We start from the raw sequence: 21,359 nt of genomic DNA, 5'->3' as shown, positions 1-21,359 counted from the left end.
TTGGCCATACGTTTGTGGGTCTAGTTCTGGGGTTTCTATTCTATGCCATTGGTCTATGTGTCTGTTTTTATGCCAATACCATGCTGTCTTGATGATGACAGCTTTGTAGTAGAGGCTAAAGTCTGGGATTGTGATGCCTCCTGCTTTGGTCTTCTTCTTCAAAATTACTTTGGCTATTCGGGGCCTTTTGTGGTTCCATATGAATTTTAGGATTGTTTGTTCTAGTTTCGAGAAGAGTGCTGGTGCAATTTTGATTGGGATTGCATTGAATGTGTAGATAGCTTTGGGTAGTATTGACATTTTGACAATATTTATTCTTCCAATCCATGAGCAGGGAATGTCTTTCCATTTCTTTTTATCTTCTTCAATTACCTGCATAAGCTTTCTATAGTTTTCAGCATACAGATCTTTTACATCTTTGGTTAGATTTATTCCTAGGTATTTTATGCTTCTTGGTGCAATTGTGAATGGGATCAGTTTCTTTATTTGTCTTTCTGTTGCTTCATTGTTAGTGTATAAGAATGCAACTGATTTCTGTACATTGATTTTGTATCCTGCAACTTTGCTGAATTCATGTATCAGTTCTAGCAGACTTTTGGTGGAGTCTATCGGATTTTCCATGTATAATATGTCATCTGCAAAAAGCGAAAGCTTGACTTCATCGTTGCCAATTTTGATGCCTTTGATTTCCTTTTGTTGTCTGATTGCTGATGCTAGAACTTCCAGCACTATATTAAACAACAGTGGTGAGAGTGGGCATCCCTGTCGTGTTCCTGATCTCAGGGAAAAAGCTCTCAGTTTTTCCCCGTTGAGGATGATGTTAGCTGTGGGCTTTTCATAAATGGCTTTTATGATCTTTAAGTATGTTCCTTCTATCCCGACTTTCTCCAGGGTTTTTATTAAGAAAGGGTGCTGGATTTTGTCAAAGGCCTTTTCTGCATCGATTGACAGGATCATATGGTTCTTCTCTTTTTTTTTTTGTTAATGTGATGTATCACGTTGATCGATTTGCGAATGTTGAACCAGCCCTGCATCCCAGGAATGAATCCCACTTGATCATGGTGAATAATTCTTTTTATATGCTGTTGAATTCGATTTGCTAGTATCTTATTGAGAATTTTTGCATCCATATTCATCAGAGATACTGGCCTGTAGTTCTCTTTTTTTACTGGGTCTCTGTCTGGTTTAGGAATCAAAGTAATACTGGCTTCATAGAATGAGTCTGGAAGTTTTCCTTCCCTTTCTATTTCTTGGAATAGCTTGAGAAGGATAGGTATTATCTCTGCTTTAAACGTCTGGTAGAACTCCCCTGGGAAGCCATCTGGTCCTGGACTCTTATTTGTTGGGAGATTTTTGATAACCGATTCAATTTCTTCGCTGGTTATGGGTCTGTTCAAGCTTTCTGTTTCCTCCTGATTGAGTTTTGGAAGAGTGTGGGTGTTTAGGAATTTGTCCATTTGTTCCAGGTTGTCCAATTTGTTGGCATATAATTTTTCATAGTATTCCCTGATAATTGTTTGTATCTCTGAGGGATTGGTTGTAATAATTCCATTTTCATTCATGATTTTATCTATTTGGGTCATCTCCCTTTTGTTTTTGAGAAGCCTGGCTAGAGGTTTGTCAATCTTGTTTATTTTTTCAAAAAACCAACTCTTGGTTTTGTTGATGTGCTCTACAGTTTTTTTAGATTCTATATTGTTTATTTCTGCTCTGATCTTTATTATTTCTCTTCTTCTGCTGGGTTTAGGCTGCCTTTGCTGTTCTGCTTCTATTTCCTTTAGGTGTGCTGTTAGATTTTGTTTTTGGGATTTTTCTTGTTTCTTGAGATAGGCCTGGATTGCAATGTATTTTCCTCTCAGGACTGCCTTCGCTGCGTCCCAAAGCGTTTGGATTGTTGTATTTTCCTTTTCATTTGTTTCCATATATTTTTTAATTTCTTCTCTAATTGCCTGGTTGACCCACTCATTCGTTAATAGGGTGTTCTTTAACCTCCATGCTTTTGGAGGTTTTCCAGACTTTTTCCTGTGGTTGATTTCAAGCTTCATAGCATTGTGGTCTGAAAGTATGCATGGTATAATTTCAATTCTTGTAAACTTATGAAGGGCTGTTTTGTGACCCAGTATATGATCTATCTTGGCGAATGTTCCATGTGCACTCGAGAAGAAAGTATATTCTGTTGCTCTGGGATGCAGAGTTCTAAATATATCTGTCAAGTCCATCTGATCCAATGTATCATTCAGGGCCCTTGTTTCTTTATTGATTGTGTGTCTAGATGATCTATCCATTTCTGTAAGTGGGGTGTTAAAGTCCCCTGCAATGACCACATTCTTATCAATACGGTTGCTTATGTTTATGAGTAATTGTTTTATATATCTGGGGGCTCTGGTATTTGGCGCATAGACATTTATAATTGTTAGCTCTTCCTGATGGATAGACCCTGTAATTATTATATAATGCCCTTCTTCATCTCTTGTTACAGCCTTTAATTTAAAGTCTAGTTTGTCTGATATAAGTATGGCTACTCCAGCTTTCTTTTGGCTTCCAGTAGCATGATAAATAGTTCTCCATCCCCTCACTCTCAATCTAAAGGTGTCCTCAGATCTCAAATGAGTCTCTTGTAGACAGCAAATAGATGGGTCTTGTTTTTTTATCCATTCTGATACCCTATGTCTTTTGGTTGGCGCATTTAATCCATTTACATTCAGTGTTATTATAGAAAGATACGGGTTTAGAGTCATTGTGCTGTCTGTATGTTTTATGCTTGTAGTGATGTCTCTGGTACTTTGTCTCACAGGATCCCCCTTAGGATCTCTTGTAGGGCTGGTTTCGTGGTGACAAATTCCTTCAGTTTTTGTTTGGGAAGACCTTTATCTCTCCTTCTATTCTAAATGACAGACTTGCTGGATAAAGGATTCTCGGCTGCATATTTTTTCTGTTTAGCACACTGAAGATATCGTGCCAAGCCTTTCTGGCCTGCCAAGTTTCAAAGGAGAGATCAGTCACGAGTCTTATAGGTCTCCCTTTATATGTGAGGGCACGTTTATCCCTTGCTGCTTTCAGAATTTTCTCTTTATCCTTGTATTTTGCCAGTTTCACTATGATATGTTGTGCAGAAGATCGATTCAAGTTACGTCTGAAGGGAGTTCTCTGTGCCTCTTGGATTTCAATGCCTTTTTCCTTCCCCAGTTCAGGAAAGTTCTCAGCTATAATTTCTTCAAGTACCCCTTCAGCACCTTTCCCTCTTTCTTCCTCCTCTGGGATACCAATTATGCGTATATTATTTCTTTTTAGTGTATCACTTAGTTCTCTAATTTTCCCCTCATACTCCTGGATTTTTTTATCTCTCTTTCTTTCAGCTTCCTCTTTCTCCATAACTTTATCTTCTAGTTCACCTATTCTCTCCTCTGCCTCTTCAATCCGAGCCGTTGTGGTTTCCATTTTGTTTTGCATTTCGTTTAAAGCGTTTTTCAGCTCCTCGTGACTGTTCCTTAGTCCCTTGATCTCTGTGGCAAGAGATTCTCTGCTGTCCTGTATACTGTTTTCAAGCCCAGCGAATAATTTTATGACTATTATTCTAAATTCACTTTCTGTTATATTATTTAAATCCTTTTTGATCAGTTCATTGGCTGTTGTTATTTCCTGGAGATTCTTCTGAGGGGAATTCTTCCGTTTGGTCATTTTGGATAGTCCCTGGAGTGGTGAGGACCTGCAGGGCACTTCCCCCGTGCTGTGGTGTATAACTGGAGTTGGTGGGCGGGGCCGCAGTCCGACCTGATGTCTGCCCCCAGCCCACCGCCGGGGCCACAGTCAGAGTGGTGTGTGCCTTCTCTTCCCCTCTCCTAGGGGCGGGATTCACTGTGGGGTGGTGTGGCCCGTCTGGGCTACTTGCACACTGCCAGGCTTGTGGTGCTGGGGATCTGGCGTATTAGCTGGGGTGGGTAGGCAAGGTGCACGGGGGCAGGAGGGGCAGGCTTAGCTCGCTTCTCCTTAGGTGATCCACTTCAGGAGGGGCCCTGTGGCAGCGGGAGGGAGTCAGATCTGCTGCCGGAGGTTTGGCTCCGCAGAAGCACAGAGTTGGGTGTTTGTGCGGAGCGAGCAAGTTCCCTGGCAGGAACTGGTTCCCTTTGGGATTTTGGCTGGGGGATGGGCGGGGGAAATGGCGCTGGCGAGCGCCTTTGTTCCTCGCCAAGCTGAGCTCTGTCATCCGTGGGCTCAGCAGCTCTCCCTCCCTTTGTCCTCCAGCCTTCCCGCTTTCTGAGCAGAGCTGTTAACTTATGACCTCCCAGACGCTAAGTCGCGCTTGCTGTCGGAACACAGTCCGTCCGGCCCCTCCGCTTTTGCCAGCCAGACTCGGGGGCTCTGCTTGGCCGGCGAGCCGCCCCTCTGCCCCGGCTCCCTCCCGCCAGTCTGTGGAGCGCGCACCGCCTCGCCGCCCTTCCTACCCTCTTCTGTGGGTCTCTCGTCTGCGCTTGGCTCTGGAGACTCCATTCTGCTAATCCTCTGGCGGTTTTCTGGGTTCTTTAGGCAGGTGTAGGTGGAATCTAAGTGATCAGCAGGACGCACGGTGAGCCCAGCGTCCTCCTACGCCGCCATCTTCCGGAACTCAAAGACAAGTTTTTACACTAACACCCACATCAAGGCATCTGTGGTTGAAAGCGATAGCTCAGATCTGAAAACATAAAACTTGAAATCGTAAAGCCACTAGAAGAAAACATACTGGGTAAGCTTCTTGATATTGGTGTTGGTGTTGTGCCCAGAATTCGTGATCCCCAAAGACCACCAGGGAGCCGAGTCCGATGCAAAAGCAAAAGAGCCTTTATTCGAGCTAGCTCGAGCTCAATCCCCTACCTGCACCGATGCAGCGGTGAGATACCAGGGAGAGCTATTTTATTTATTTTTTAATGAGGTGCAGTTGACATATATCCTACTAATTTCAGGTGTACATCATAGTGATTCAATATTTTTATACACTACAAAGTATTCCCCATGGTAAATCTAGTTGCCATTTGTCATCACACAAAGTTGTTACAATATTATTGACAGTATTCCCTATGCTGTATGTTACATCCCAATGATTTATTTTATACCTACAAGTTTGTGTCTCCTAATCATCTTCACCTGTTTCACCCAACCCTCAATCCCTCAACCCCTCCCCCCATGGTAACCAACAGTTTGTTTCCTATATTTATGAATCTGTTTCTGTTTTGTTTTGTTTTTTAGATTCCACATATAAGTGAAATCATACAGCATTTGTCATTCCCTAACTAACTTCTTTCACTTAGCATAATACCTTCTTGATATTATGTTGTCCATCTCTGTTGTCACAAATGTTATGATTTCATTCTTTTTTGTGGCTAATATTCCATTGTGTGTGTGTGTGTGTGTATGTATGTATATACATATATATGTGTGTGTATATCTATATATAAATATATAGATATAGATACATATAGATATCAATATCGATATAGATAGAGATAGAGATAGATATAGATCATGGGTTTTTTATCCATTCATTTATCTGTGGACACTTGGCTATTGTAAATATGTTGCAATGAATGTAGGGGTGAATATATGTCTTTGAATTGGTGCTGTCATTTTCTTCAGATAAATACTCAGAGGTGGAGTTGCTGGATTGCACAGTAGTTCTATTCTTAATATTTTGAGGAATTTCCATGCTCTTTTCCATAGTGGCTACAATTATTTACATTCCCACCAACTGCATGGTTTTCCACTATGATTTGCTCACATAACTCTTCTACCCCTTTTTCTCTCTCTTCGTCTTCTGGAACCCCTATGATTCTGATATTGTTCCTTTTTAATGAGTCACTGATTTCTCCAATTCTTAAATCGTGCTCCTTTGCTTTAGTCTACCTCTTTTTTTCTGCTTCATTGTTCTCCATAAGTTTGTTCTCTATATTGCTGATTCGTTGCTCTGCCTCATCCATCCTTGCCGCTGTGGCATCCATTTGAGATTGCAGCTCAGTTATAACATTTTTTTTATATTATCCTGACTAGCTTATATCTCCGCAGAAAGGGATTCTAATCTGTTTTCAACCCCAGCTAGTATTCTTATTATCATCATTCTAAATTCTGGTTCAGACATCTTGCTTGTATCCGTGTTGATTAAGTCCCTGGATGTCGTTTTTTCCTGTTCTTTCTTTTGGGCTGCATTCCCCTATTTCATCATTTTGAAGGAAGAAAAGGAATAAATAAGGTAGAAAAAAATCCAAAATTAAAAAATTAAAAACAACACAAAAAAATGCAAAAAAGGATGGTAGATCTTAGATATGTTATGGTCTGGTTGTTGAAAGGAGCTTGATAGATTAGAGGAAAAAGGGAAAGATAAAAAAAAAAGAAAAGTTTGAAAATTTGAAAAAGTGAATACAATGAAATAGAATAAAATGAAATGATGGAAGTAAAAAAATAGAATTTGAAAAATTTACAAAAATAAAAAATATAGTAGAAAAAATATTTTTAATAGAAATGGAAAATAAAAATAAATTTTTTCTTTCTGTACCTAAGAATAAGAAAAGAAAAAAATTGAATAGATGGACCAACAAACAGACTGAAGTACGGTTGAAATTACATCAGTTTCCCCTAGACGTTGAACTATGAAGCACATTATAGTCAGTAAACTAAGCAGGCAGAGAGACTTGTGTTCCTGAAGAGTGAGTTTGGCCCAGTTGGGCAGGGCTTAGTGTAATGGCTCCATTCTCCATTACTGGGGTAGATTGTTATGGCGCCTGTAGGTGTGTATGCATATGCGTGGGAGGGATGAAAATGGCATCACTCAGTTACCCAGTCTCTAGTATCAGAACGCTGTGCTCTCACTGACCAGCAGTCGCACACCCCTCCTGTGTTTCTGGCTTCCGTCCACTCCCCGCTTTTACACTGTCTGTGACCAAGCCGTTAGGTTGCCAGGCGGTAACTCCCTCCTGAGTTTTATCTCAGATGCGGCTGTGTTTCCCAGCCCCTCACTTCTGAGGGACTGAGGCTTTGACCTACTCAGACCTTCTGGGGGAGGGTCTCAGTGAGTAATGGCCATGTGCCAGCTCACCCCCAGGATCGTTCGTGGGACTGTTCTGCTGCCAATGCCCAGAGACTGTGGCTGGGTGCCAGCCCACCCCAGAAAAAGTTCCCGTGATCTTGTAGCAGTAGCATTTCAGGGTTCATGGATAATTACAACACATATCTGGCACCGGGCTTTCCCTTTAACGTTCGTGTTCCAGCACCAAAGGATGTGGTTGTTCTCTGGGGTTCGCTGGGACCAGCCTCTACCAAATGCCCTCCCAGCAGGGGAACTTCCTCTCTCTGTGTGGCCTGAGGACCCCGAGGACCTCGCTCTCTGTGGGCATTTGCCCTTCCCACCAGAGCACTGCCAGGTATCGAGCTGCGGAGTTTCAGACTCTGCACTCCCCATTTACAGAGTCTTAATGGAATTTAAACCCTCTCCTTTCTCCTTTCTCCCTTCTCCCTTTCTTGTTCAGTCTCTTGTGTACTCTTTATTTTCTCCCCAGCTGCTTTTAGGCGGGGAGGATGCTTTCTGTACTCTCCCCCTGTCTCCATCCTCTATCTGCAAGCCAAAGAGTTCCCCTCTCTCTGCGACTTTCTCCCCCTGTTCACCTCTTCGTGCCTCGTGCCTGCTGAGGTCTCTGGTTCAGGTTGTGCAGATTGTTGTGTTAATCCTCAAATCAGTTATCTAGGTGTGCAGAATGGTTTAGTGTTGATCTGGCTGTATTGCAGGGACTAGAGATACAAAAAAAACTTCCATGCTGTTCCTCCATCTTGGCCCCCCTTTATCTTTTTGATAATAACTTTTCTGACAGGTTTGAGGTCATATCTCATAGTTGTTTTGATTTTCATTTCCATGGTGACTAGTGATGTTGAGTATCTTTTCATATATGCCTATTGCCATCTATATGTGTTCTTTAGGAATATATATATTCAAGTCTTCTGCCCATTTTTCAATCAGGTTTTTTTTTATATTAAATTGTATAAGTTCATTATATATTTTGGATATTACACCCTTATGAGATGTATGATTTGCAAATACATTCTCCCATTCAGTAGGTTTCATTTTTGTTCTGTTGATGATTTCCTTCACTGTGCAAACATTTTTTTAATTTGATGAGGTCCCATTTGTTTTATTTTAGCTTTTGTTGACTCTTACCTGAGGCCAAAAAAATATTGCTAAGATCAATGTTAAAAAGATTACTTCCTATGATTTTCTTCTAGGAATTTTCTAGTTTCAGGTTTACATTCAGGTCTTTAATCTGTTTTCAATTTATTTTTGTGTATGTTGTAAGATACTGGTCCAGTGCCATTCATTTGCATGTGACTGTCCAGTTTTCTTCATACCATGTTTTGAAAAGACTGTCTTTTCCTCATTGTATGTTCTTGCCTCCTTTGTTATATATTAATTGGCCATATAATATGTGGGTTTATTTCTGGGTTGTCTATTCTATTCCACTGTTCTATGTCTCTTTTTGGGCCAGTACCAAACTGTTTTGATTGCTACAGCTTTGTAGTATAGTTTGAAATCAGGGAGCATGGTGCCTCCAGCTTTGTTTTTGTTTTTACATTTTCTTTTTGGTTGTTTGTTTTCCCTCCAGATTGTTCTATTTGGAGAATTTTGTGGTTCCATACAAATTTTAGGATTATTTGTTTTAGTTCTTTGAAAAATGCCATTGGTATTTTGATGGAGATTTCATTGACTCTGTAGATTGCCTTGGGTAGTATGGACATTTTAATATTAGCTCTTCCAATCCGTGAGCATAGAATAACTTTACATGTATTTGTGTTGCCTTTCATTTCTTTTATCAATGTCGTAGAGTTTTTAGTGTACAGGTCTTTCACCTCCTTAGTTAAATTTATTCCTGGATACTTTCTTTTTTCTGATGAAATTATAAATGGTGTTATTTTCTTAATTCCTTTCTGATAGTTTGTTATCAGCATATAGAAACACAATTGATTTCTGTATATTAACTATATTCTGAGACTTTACTTAAAGAATTTATTTATTAGTTCTAATGGTTTTTTTGGTAACATCTTTAGAGTTTTCTATATTTAGTATCATGTCATCTGCAAATAGTGACAGTTTTACTTCTGTCCAATTTGAATACTTTTTATTACTTTTTCTTGCCTAATTTCTGTGGGTAGAACTTCCAATACTGTTTTGAGTAAAAATCATATTGTGGGCCACTTTGTCCTGTTCTGATATTAAAGGAAAAGCTTTCAGCTTTTCACCATTGAGTGTGATGTTAGCTGTGGGTTTGTCATATATGGCCATTATTATGTTGAGGTCCATTCCTTCCATATCTACTTTGTTGAGAGTTTTTGTCATAAATAGATGTTGAATTTTGTCAGATGCTTTTTCTGCATTTATTGAGATCATCACATGATTTTTATCCTTTGTCTTTTTAATGTAGTGTATCACATTGATTGATGCAACCATTCTTGCATCTGGAGTAAATCCCACATGATCCTGGAATATGATCCTTTTAATGTGTTTTTGAATTTGTTTTACTAATATTTTGTTAAGGATTTTTACATCTATATTCATCAGGGATATTGGCTTGTAATTTTCTTTTTTGGTGGTATTTTTGTCTGGCTGTTCAGTCAGCCCTGAGTTCCTCAGGAGGAATTTCTCTGTATATAGATAAAGATTCAGCATGTCCATGGGAGGAGGTGAGTTCATGGTCATCCTACACTACCCATTATCTTAGTTCCTAACACAAACTAGATGGATGCTGAGTGAATGCTGCTGGATGAGCGAATGAGTGGGGATGAACTAGATCCTCCTTATCATTTTTCATTGTTTCTTCATTATGCTAGTGCAGGTTAACTGGTTTCCTTTTTCCTCTCCTCCTTCCTTTCTCTTTTAACCATCCCTCTATGTCTGACTTAGGAAATACAGCTCTGTTCTGGTCAAAAACTTTTAGTGATTTACCATTTCCTGCAGAATCCATTTCATGCTCAATGTCATTCAAACCCTGTAAGCAGTGAATCTTCAATCAGCCTACCTGGCAGCATTTCTTGTTTCCACTTGCCCACCTCCAGACTCCAAACCTACCTCATATCCATTCTGTCGTCACAGTCTGTAGCATGCCATCTCTGTGGTTTTGTTTATGCCTTACATTCATCCAGGCATTTCTTCCCCAGTCCCTGCCTACTGAATTGGCAGTCAAAACATCCCCTATCCCAATCAAAATTAATCCTACATTCTGTATCTTTCTATACTACTGTAATTTTTTCCTCAATGTGGTATATATTACATTCTGCTTTGTATTATAGCTTTAGTTTTTATTTCATTTTTGCATATGTGTGTTCTTTTTTTTTTTTTAAGTTTATTTATTTATTTAGAGAAAGCGAGGGAGAGAGAGAGAGAGAGAGAAGGAGGACACAAGCAGGAGAGGGACAGAGAGGGAGGGAGAGGGAAAGCAAATCCCAGGCAGGCCCTGCACCATCAGTGGGAGGAGCCCAATGTGGGGCTTGAACTCACAAACCGTGAGATCATGACCTGAGCTGAAATCAAGAGTTGGACACTCAACCTGTTGAGCCACCCAAGTACCACCTGCATCTGTGTATTCTAATAGATTATAGACTCCTTTAGTTAAAGGTGAATCATTTCAGCCTTGAAAGCCACAGGCATACTAGCTTGGTGCTATTTAGTCAGTGTGGAAAAAACATGGGCTTTGACTTAGGCGAACTTTCGTTTGAATCTTTATTATGCCACAAAAAGCTATGAGATCTCTTTCATTTTTTCCCACTTTTCTAACTTGTAAAAGGAAGATAATAATACCAAATTTGCAACATTATTATGCAGATTAAATGAAATAATATATGTAAAGTATATAGCTTAATGCAATGGCCCATGGCAGAAATGCAATAAATGGTTATTATTATTGTTGCCATTACTGGTACTATAGTAGGAAGTTACTTTTGGAGAAAGATTTTGTTTTGTTTGCCTGAGCTCTTAGTATTAATGGTTTTCATTTAATTGCGTGGCTAATTTCTGGTTGAATATAACTGAAGCTAGAAATTACCCATTAGCCTTTCTGTTAAATATAAATCTTCCCTTTTTTTCCCCACTATCTTACAATCTTGTATTACTTATTCTGGTATTACAACATTTCCTGGCAAAAAGGATTGCTTGCTTCTTAAATTTTTCCACTAAAAGAGGACCAAATCGCTTCCAGGATTTGTGAAAACAATTATTTAAGCTTTAATCCTTTTTAATTCCATCTTTTCTGTGCTATTTTATAGTAGAGAAAATGAATTAAATTTCCTACTTTTCGAGTTATTGACACCTGCTGTGTGGCTAGAGGGGCTTCTTTGGCCTGCCAGGTTCTAACACCTTACCCTCCCACCTTAGTTAACTTTCATTGACTGTATATGTTCAAAGCCTGGATGGCACCCTCTGAATCCATACTTCCTTATACCAAGAATGGTATTTAAGTCCCTGCTAAATTGAAGTCAACTAAGAAAAAGGGTATATTAGGCTTTTGTAAATTATTAGGAAAGATATAGTCCAGCTCCTTCTCCATTTGAAGTAGATATTTTGTGCTTATTATCAATTAGAGTTTCCTAGAATTGAAATTATGGGAAGATGATTCAGTGTGGGGAAATACCTAATGTCTTTTTTCTCCTTTTCCAACTAAAATAATGATGAAATCATCAAAGAAAGAAAAATTACTCATATTTGGCTACAAAAAAAGATCAGAATTGATCATATATATTTAAAGCATATGCATCATCTTCCTTACTGGTGAGAAGAGATTGAGAACTAGCACTAGAAGTTAACCTAAGACCTAGACCCTGGCAGGGGAATACAGTACTTCCAGAAATCAAAATACTGGAATAGAAGAGGGAATCAACTTGAGTTTCACCAGTTAATGATGATGGTGCTGATGGTGGTGGTCATCGAGGCAGTGGTAATGGTGGTGATGGTAATACATAACATTTAGTAGGCAAACTGTCAGGCACTGTTTAAGTCAACTAGTGTTCATTATTTCATGCATCTAAAACCCCTATGTGATAGGTATTTTTTCCTATCTATTTTATAGTTGAAGAAACTAGGGCTTCAACAGCTAGTCCTACCCAAGGTCACCTAACTTTTAAAGATGGAAGTGGAACTTAAACTGAAGTTGGTTTAACCTTTCATAAGTCTTCTTAATCCTAGTTCTGTGCTGATAAGCCTACAAACGTTCCTGTAGGTGAGAGTGAGGTGAGAGAACAGGACAGGACTTCTCTAGTAGCTCTGTCACAGCAGAAGCACCAACCAGGCAGGCCACCACTTCATGGGCTTTTATGAGGGGGAGTTACAGATTGACAAAGGGAAAAACTATGTTGTAAACCCTTTATGGCAGGGACATCATGTTAAACTGTTATGAAGGGGAGAAAGATACAATATATGATTCAGATACTCTGTTTCCGAAAGCCAATTTTAGTAGAGCAGTCTGCCAGTAATCCCACTCCAGTGCATAACAATTTTAGACTGAAAATGCTAAGCAGAGGAGAATAATAGTGCACTCACAGTTGGTGTAGGTACCTCCTGATCCTACATAAAAGAGACATTATGCTAATAATTTCCATCTGACTTTGAAAATTGCATGATTCCATCCAACAACCCAGAGGAGTGAATTTTTCTAACCAGCCCCTATGATTTTTCCAGCAGACCCAGAACCTGTTTGGGTTTGGCATTTTTATCAGTTTAACTCTTAGTTTATTCCCTGGCATCCACCATCAGACATCCCATTAACAACTCATTAGACAAATTTTCTAAGATGTAACAAAATAATCACTCCAAAGAGTACACATACTCATAAAATAATAAATGGCTTCCCTGAGATAGTTTACAAACAAAACAAGAAAGTAAAATATCTGCCTCCCCCCCCCAAAAAAAAAACCATGAAAGTCAACCTTACTAATGAAATAGATATCTCATAATCAGAGATTTATGTAATACCAAGTGTCTATTCTTAGGAAATAAAAACAAATACGACTGCGATGAAATAAGGGCAGAAAGGTGAAATTCCATAGCAATAATGATGATGATGGTGATGATGATGATGATAATGATGATGTTAGAGTAATAATTCACATAAGCATTAGAAGCAAAATAACCCATTTTTATTCTAAGACATTCTTGCATTTCAACATCTCTGAAATGTGGATCTTCTTAAATAATGGTCTCTTTCAAATACTTTCAATCACACCACAATGGTAATGATGATGCCCCTTTTAAGATATGAGAGAGATGGTATGATTTCTGCATGTAATTTCCTGGCTTTGGATCTCAGTAAAAATCCAAGAACCTCACCACAGACTACATGCCTCAGTAAGATCTGGTCACCCATTCCTTATGTGACTTCATCTCCTAGAACCTTCCCTTTTTTGTTCACTCCACTATATGCTACAGCCGTGTTAGTCTCCATGTTCTTCTTGGGCCATCGGGGCATGCTTCCGCCTCCAGTCTGTTACCCTTGTTTCTTCTGCCAGGAACAACTTTTCTACTGAGAACCCCCATGGTTTACTCTCTTGTGGACTGAAGATATTTATTCAAAAGACACTTTCTTATTTAGGCTTTCCTCTGTCATCTCATGTGAAATTGCATCATCAGATGTTCCCTATCTACATTTCTGCTTCATTTTTCTTTTTAGCATTAATTTTCAGTTGATAGTCCCTATTTTATTTATCTTGCTTTTGGTTTGTCTCTCTCCATTTGAGTAAAAGCAGAGATTTTGTCTATTGTCTTCACTACTGAATTCTCCTAGAAGAATGCCTGGTGCAGAGAAGGCACTTAAATATATGCTGAATATATGAATAAATATATATGTATAAATATATGTATTAATATGTAAATACACAAAATACAAGCCAATAAACTGCTGGATTACATGCTCTAAGGTTGGCAGGTGAAGTGGTGAGGAGGTGTAAATATCATGCTAAGCCTGTGTAATGATGCACGGACTAGGTGTTAGGTGTCTTCAGACATAAACCTGCTCCTAGCACTAGTGTGGTGAAATTTGTCAAGTTGATCCCCTCGGCCTCCAGGTTAGAGTGCATAATCTGAATGGACGTTGTAACAGGTGAGTTAATTGATCTTTCTAGTAAAAAACAACTGAAAAATGAAGCCCAGGAATAGGAAGCTGGTTAATGAAACCATGCCTTTTAACATAAATATTATCACCATAAACAATAGTGGTAGTGAGAGTTAGTACAGAAGAATTTTAAGATAACTTGTAGTTCAATTTCCTCTGTTTTATAAATAGTGAAACCTAAGCCCAAGGTTTGACAGACTTAGGACAAGGTCAAATGTTAATTGATGGTTCATCTTAGAACTCCAGTTAGCATCTCTGGCTGAGCCCAGTCTTCTTTTTACTATAACTGGTTATTACACATGGTAAGTGCTGGTGACTTTCCAAAGAATTATTCTTAAGATGTTTTGATATAATGTTCAGCTTAGACTTGATGAATTCATTTAGTAACAAGAATACATAGATCAATTTATCTCTCTTTGTGATCTAATTCAGCTTACAGAAGAGATTGGAAAACTTGAAGATAAAGTTGAATGCGCTAATAACGCCCTGAAAGCAGACTGGGAAAGATGGAGACATAATATGCAAAATGATATGAAGTCAGCATTTACAGATATGGCTGAGGAGAATATCCAGTATTATGAACAGGTAATTAGTGCTATGTGATACTGCTTCATTTTATGAAAGTTGTCCTCTCTTTTACTTTCTGTCCTTTGTTGAAAGAGTCTGTTAAGGAACCAAGTGTCACATTCAAAAGCCTCCTTGGTGGCTCAGTGCCAGTGGAGTTGCTAGTTAATCGAGTAATGCCGAACCCACCCACTGAAACAAATATGTTTATGTGGAGGAAGGATGAAGAGTCTTCCTTCTTATACAGTATGCCCCAGGTGCCTAATTTGAGCCTTGATTGTGGGAAAGAATTATGCTACCATTTTGTTTTGTTTGTTTTCCCCACAGTTTCTTGTTTTAGAAGAATTTGAATTTTTTAAAAGCACTTGGGCAATGCTTGCTACTGATTCTCCCATCTTATTCCCCTCATCCTCTCCTTTTCTTATGTTATAAAGTATTTGCAACATGAGAAAAGGACCAGAGGTTTCAATGAGCAGAAAATCAAATCAGATCCTGTACCTTGTTTCCCTTCCATTTCCACTTTGCCTTCTATAGCTGTTCAAAACCTCAACAGAAGAGCATGCTATTCTCTCTTTTTATTTCAGTTTAGTTTAGTTCAGCTTTTTTTTTCTTTTTTTCCTTTAGTTCAAGATAGAACCTAGTCATCCTTTTGATTTCAGATGATTGTTTTTCATCTTTTTTTTTTTTTTTTACAACTAACAGTTCCCAAGGTGGTTATCATTTTAAATGAATTTTATACCATCCTTTTTTTTTAATCAAGCATATTCTAAACATACTGTTTCTAGCAGGTGCATTTTCAACATACATCTCTAACCTTATCTCTGACTAAATTAATGACTATATGAAATTGATACATTTATGCTTTATAGTCTATAGTGCATGCCAGACTGTAAAATATTGTATATTTTGAAAAGATTAACTACTTTCATTTAATAAGCATTTCTTAAGCCTCTACTTCCATCAGACACTGTGCTGGGCCCTGGAGAGACCATAGCATGCAACACAAATACAGTGCCTTTTTACATAGGCACAGTCACCAAGGGAAACAGTCAATTAATACAAAATATTATAATAAAGTATAATATGTTCTAGCGTAGAAAGACATTACAAGGGCCTCTAACCTAATCTAGAAGGAATGAGGAAGGTTCTGCAGAGGATGTGGTTAAGATGAAACCTGAATGATGAATAAGAAGTAGGTAGATAAAGATGTGAGAAAGAGTTCCAGTTAGAGAAAATACATGCAGAAAATCCCTAGAAGTGAGAGAATATGTTCAAATAACTGAGGCTCTTTTTTGGAGGTTAGAGAAGCAGGGGTAGTGTTGAGTTGAAAAATGAGGTTTGTAGGGGAGGAAAAAGTTTTCCTGAACCCTCTGACAGTCCCTAGCTGGGTCTGAAATTAAAATGATAGAGATAAATTGACAGGAAAAAAAGCATACAGATTGATGTAATGTAAGTTCTTTGTGACACAGAAGCCTTCCTAAGGACATAGGGACTAAGAAGCAGATGTGAATATTTTTTGCTAGGTTTGATGACAGGTGGGCAGTCATGTAGAAATATGGTAGATTAAGGAGTATGAGGTGTATATAATAGACTGCAGAAACATGACAAGACCTGTTTGTTAGGTGTCTTCTCTGTGTTCCTTTCCTTTGATAAGTACCTTCCTTTCCTCCAGATATAAGGAGAACAAGTCTCATATGAGGGTTTTACCACCTGCACCAGGGGCTGAGGGTTATGGAAGATCAAAGTGACCTTCCTGCCTCTGCCATAGTCTCAGACTCCTTCAGCTTAAAATATTCAATATGCCTAGATGCCTTATTTTGCTGTTCATCCTGAACCACACTGGGCTGAAGAGGGCATCGTAATATAAGTCTTTTATTTTTCATTCTAAGGGAAATAGGAAAAGCCGTTGAGTTTTCATCAGGGAAGTGACAATATTTATCAGATTTGCCTTTTAGAAAGGTCACTCTGGCTTATATGGCTCAGAGTGAAACAAAACTGGACATGAGGAGACCTAATAGGGAGCATTGTGGTACCAGACAGAGATGCGAACTGACATAGGGATTTCATGGTGGTGGCCTAGAGACTCAAGTGATTGAAAAGATCATTTTCTGTCCTTAATTTTTTTATTCTGCATTAACAACCTTAAGTAAATTCAAGTATCTCAAAGGAATTTCCCATAAGTCTTAGATTTTGAAATGATTTGAACTATTTTGTTGAGGGGCACCTGGGTGGCTCAGTTGGTTAAGCATCGACTCTTGATTTCAGTTCAGGTCATGATCTTACAGTTCATGAGATCGAACCCCACGTTGGGCTCTCTACTAGCTGTGCAGAGCCTCTTGGGATTCTCTCTCTCCCTCTCTCTGCTCCTCTTCCCCTCATGTGCATGGTCTCTCCCGCTCTCTCAAAATAAATAAACTTAAAAAAATGAAAGTAGAAAACGAAAATAAATAAAATATTTTGTTGAATGACATTTATCACTATGGTGATATTTATCACTATGGCTTTATTTATTTATTTATTTATTTGTCACTATGGCTTTCTTACCACTTAACTATATGAATCCACAAAAAGACTTTCTCTCTCCTTTACATTACAACCTGTCCATTCTGATGTTACAGAATTGTTATGACGGTCAACCAAAATAATTTATGGACAATGCCTCAAATACTAAAATATGCAATATACTATAAGTAATTATAGTTATAAAACATAAGTATATTAGGGTGTAAGTATCACATGACACTGTTTATATTTTCACATGCACTGATTATATTTTCCTTTAAATGATAGGCTCTACAAACTTTTTTTCTAAGTTTGAACTTCATTTTTTAAGGGAAAATCTTCATGGCAATTCCACTGAACTCCCAACTGAAATGTTTGGGTTTGACTCTACCTGTCACATAAATTCACATTTTTGTCAGTCTCATAGACTGATTTCAAATTATATAAAATATTGCTTTCTTAGAAACAGTTAAATTAGCATTACTGTGTCATTTTGCCAATTTTGTTCTTCACAGCAGTTTTAATATCAGTATGTTTTTAACTCTTCCTCCAAGTGAATTATATTTATAAATGTTACTAAAAATGTGTCAAGTGTACTGCATCTTAGATGTATATCTTTGAAGGAATCATTGGTTTTCTTTAAATTCAAAAAAACCCTGCGGTTTCAATTATTTGTTGTTGTTGTTGTTGTTTTTCCCTGAGTGAATAACTTTTAACTGATTTGCTATATCAGTCCAAGCATAATTAGGAAGTTGGAGCCCTTAAATAATCAAGGCTTTCTAATTAGCATGCAGACTGTGTGGCCTGAAACAGTAACAGTCTGCTGTTATCTGTTAACTTCAGAATCTCTTAGATATACAGAGAAGTGAAATGTTCCAGAATCTTTCCATTTCCTTTTTAATTTAATCACATTCTTCCAGAAATACCTCTTTTTTCATCAACGTTTGCAAATATAAATTCCATAAGGGTTTGTTCCTAGTATGATAGATGAATTGGGGTATAAACATTTGCCTTTGGACTTGTTTTATGAAGTGAAATGGTCACAGCTTATTTATAACTTAAAATTTAAATATCAAAGTGACAGGAAAATCAGATTATAAATATGAGGCATGGGTCTGTATCAGAAGATAGCTATTGTCACATTGAAATGTAGTACTTAGATGTGTGAATTTATTTGGAGACAGCACCAAATATATAACAGGCACTTCCACGTAAACTCAAGTAAGTAAAATAAAGTTATTTCCATTTTGTCCTATAAGGCCAGTAATTAAGAATAAATATGAGGTTTTTTTTTTAATTTTTTTTAACGTTTATTTATTTTTGAGACAGAGAGAGACAGAGCATGAACGGGGGAGGGTCAGAGAGAGGGAGACAGAGAATCTGAAACAGGCCCCAGGCTCTGAGCTGTCAGCACAAAGAGCCCGACGCGGGGCTCGAACTCACGGACCGCGAGATCATGACCTGAGCCGAAGTCGGCCGCTTAACCGACTGAGCCACCCAGGCGCCCCATGAGTTATTTTAAAAGACAAGAATTAATAAGACACTATAGCAAAAAATCCAACTGAGCATGGGTGAATAATTTCAAAGCATATTGGTACCCAAATACCAAAGCAAATTATTTCCTGATAAAATCTGAGGGGATGCTAAAACCATAACACATGACATGCAGCATTAAGCACATGGACATTTTCTCATTACTCTCTATTAGGTACAAAAGAGTGTCTGTTTATATGGTTGTTTATGCTGATGGTAATGATGATTATGATGATGGTGGGGATTTGAAAGGAAGTGATGCTTGGTAGGTATTACAAACTAAAAGAATACACTCTTTGAAAGTTTAATTTTAATACAATGAAAAGATCATATGTTAACTTTTGCCACAAAAAGCAGTTTAATATTGTAAAGTGTGCAAAGGAATAAACTATATGACTTTAAGTATTACATTCACTTAAGTATTATATTCACTTAATTATTAATGTGTGGAAGTCCTTGTTGCATAGCCTTATTTCTGTCGTTATAAAATTAATATACATGCACACTAAAAGCAAACAAAAACAACAAAAGCTAGGTACATTAACATAAAATAAAGAATGCCTGTAACCTTTTCTCCTGGAGAGAGTGGTATACTTAACTACAATTATAGAAAAATAATTTGCTATTTTCAGATCAAAATATTTTAAAATTTCTACATGACCCTTTCTGAATGTGTCAGCATAAAAACATGATTACTTACCTATTTTGTGTCATGATGATTACAGTGGATATATGTTATTTTGAGCTCCATATTTCTCATTTGTTTACTTTCCTATCTAATAATAATCTTAATATAATACATTGTGTTAGTTTACTTCTATTAGCAAAGGTAACAATGAACAGTTGAGGCTTTGTGCTATTTTTTTGCTCTCACAAATAATACTATTAAAAATAATTATGAACATTAGACTTTAAAAACTTTCTGGATAAGAATTTTAAGAAATTACCGGATCAGAGGTCAGTTCATTTCAAATGATATCAACCTTATTTAAAAATGTAAGCTGTCTCATGTGAAATCATTCATTTAAAATTCTGTTAACATCAAAATCCTGTGCTAAGCACTATCGAGCATCCAGATTCAAACTTTTACTCTTGCTATTTGGGACCTTACAGTTTACTGGGGAAGAATAATAAGTATATATATTTTTTACTTGATTACTACAGCTTTACCATGTATTAACTTTTTTTAAGGAAAGAACGTTTAAATTAGTTTTATTTCCTTGACTTGTAATGAACAGATTTAATCAAAGTGTTCTATCACTACTGAATAATACAAATATGTATTGATATACATATATATATGTATATATATCAACATGGACATCTAGGAAGCAAAAAGTGATTATAGTATAGGACATTTTCTGGAAAATAAAGGAAGAAAGAAACAAAATTACTGCAAGAGTACACCATCTAGCCAGATGAATAATACACCAAATGCTTCCGTAAAATCCAAGTCCAGTTACTTATGGACCATTTAAAAATTAGGGAAATTAAAATATATGTGTGTGTGTGTGTGTGTGTGTGTGTGTGTGTGTATATATATAGTAGTCCTATAAAGAGTAAGTAACGGATGAACGTTTAACATCCTAGAAGTTCTTGAAGTATAGTTGTATTTATTTAGAAATGTATTGCTTACGTTGGAGAATGGCAAAATAAATTCAAACAAAGGAGTTGTTTTAAATTCAGTGATGCATACATAGTTTGGAACATGTTGTAAATTTTGTAAACTTAAAACACTCTGGTCCAGGGAAAGATAGTTCCCAAGCATTGTGACTTTAAGACATTAATGTGTATTGATAGTGATTATAAAACTGCCAACTAAGCAGGATTCTGAGTGGCATTTAGATTTCTATCCAAAATTTCATTCTTCTTTTAAAACCTGGGAGTCAGAGAAGTTACGGACTCTGTGCTCATGTACATGAATTAAAAGAAACAGTGAGGGAGAATGACTTTCCTTCACTTCATCCCATCCAACACAGAGGAACTGTTATGTGACATGAGAGAAACCTGGAGAAAGTACCCTTTTCAAAATCTGGGACATAAGAGCAAAGGAAGAAAACTCTGGCCACTCTGAGTCATATTCCGTAGAATTTAGTAAAGTGGCTTAAGAAGTTACAGAAAATTTAGTTGTCATTTTAAAGTCACAGACTCAAAAAGAGAATATGACGTAAGAGGAGTGAACAATTTTAAAAAGCGAAGCAGTTAAAAAATCAGATAAAATTGTACCTGTGGACCATGGACTATGAAAGGCAAAGATACAAAGAGATGGATTCGGTCAAAGGTGAAGACAGAAGCAACAGTGTCAGAAGGCACATTTCAAAATGGAAGAAGTAAGTTTTTTTGGGTGGGAAAAAAAGTGAATGACTTCCAAGTAGTATCAAAGTCACATGGAATTGGGTGTGAGGAGCCTCTTTGGATTCAAGAAAGCTAGGAATTAATAAGCTCTAATAAAATTATTAAAGTGAATAAAGTGGAAACCATGTTATGGAAGCTGAAAATACAGGACTACTTCAATTCTATTTCATTCCTGTTTTCTCCATCCAGGAGAATGAAAGTATAAGTTGAAAGATTTAGACAAATATAAATAAAAGGTAACTAAAATCCAGTATATTTGAAGAGATACTAAATCAACAGCTATCCATTGCCACAAAAAGG

The 21,359-nt window shown here is 37.5% G+C and overlaps 1 protein-coding gene across 5 annotated transcripts in view; it reads left to right on the top strand.

The window, feature by feature from the left end:
* Positions 1-21,359, top strand: part of SNX7 (sorting nexin 7) — a 131,704-nt gene that overhangs the window by 73,159 nt on the left and 37,186 nt on the right. For all 5 annotated transcript variants that reach the window (XM_058716461.1, XM_058716458.1, XM_058716462.1 and 2 more), the window contains exon 8: positions 14,538-14,690. In XM_058716461.1, coding sequence (XP_058572444.1) covers positions 14,538-14,690 — 153 coding nt within the window. The remainder of the gene's footprint in view (positions 1-14,537; positions 14,691-21,359) is intronic.

Source organism: Neofelis nebulosa, chromosome 2, assembly GCF_028018385.1.
Source record: "Neofelis nebulosa isolate mNeoNeb1 chromosome 2, mNeoNeb1.pri, whole genome shotgun sequence".
NCBI classification, from domain to species: domain Eukaryota; kingdom Metazoa; phylum Chordata; class Mammalia; order Carnivora; family Felidae; genus Neofelis; species Neofelis nebulosa.
This window is presented reverse-complemented; position numbering and strand designations above follow the sequence as displayed.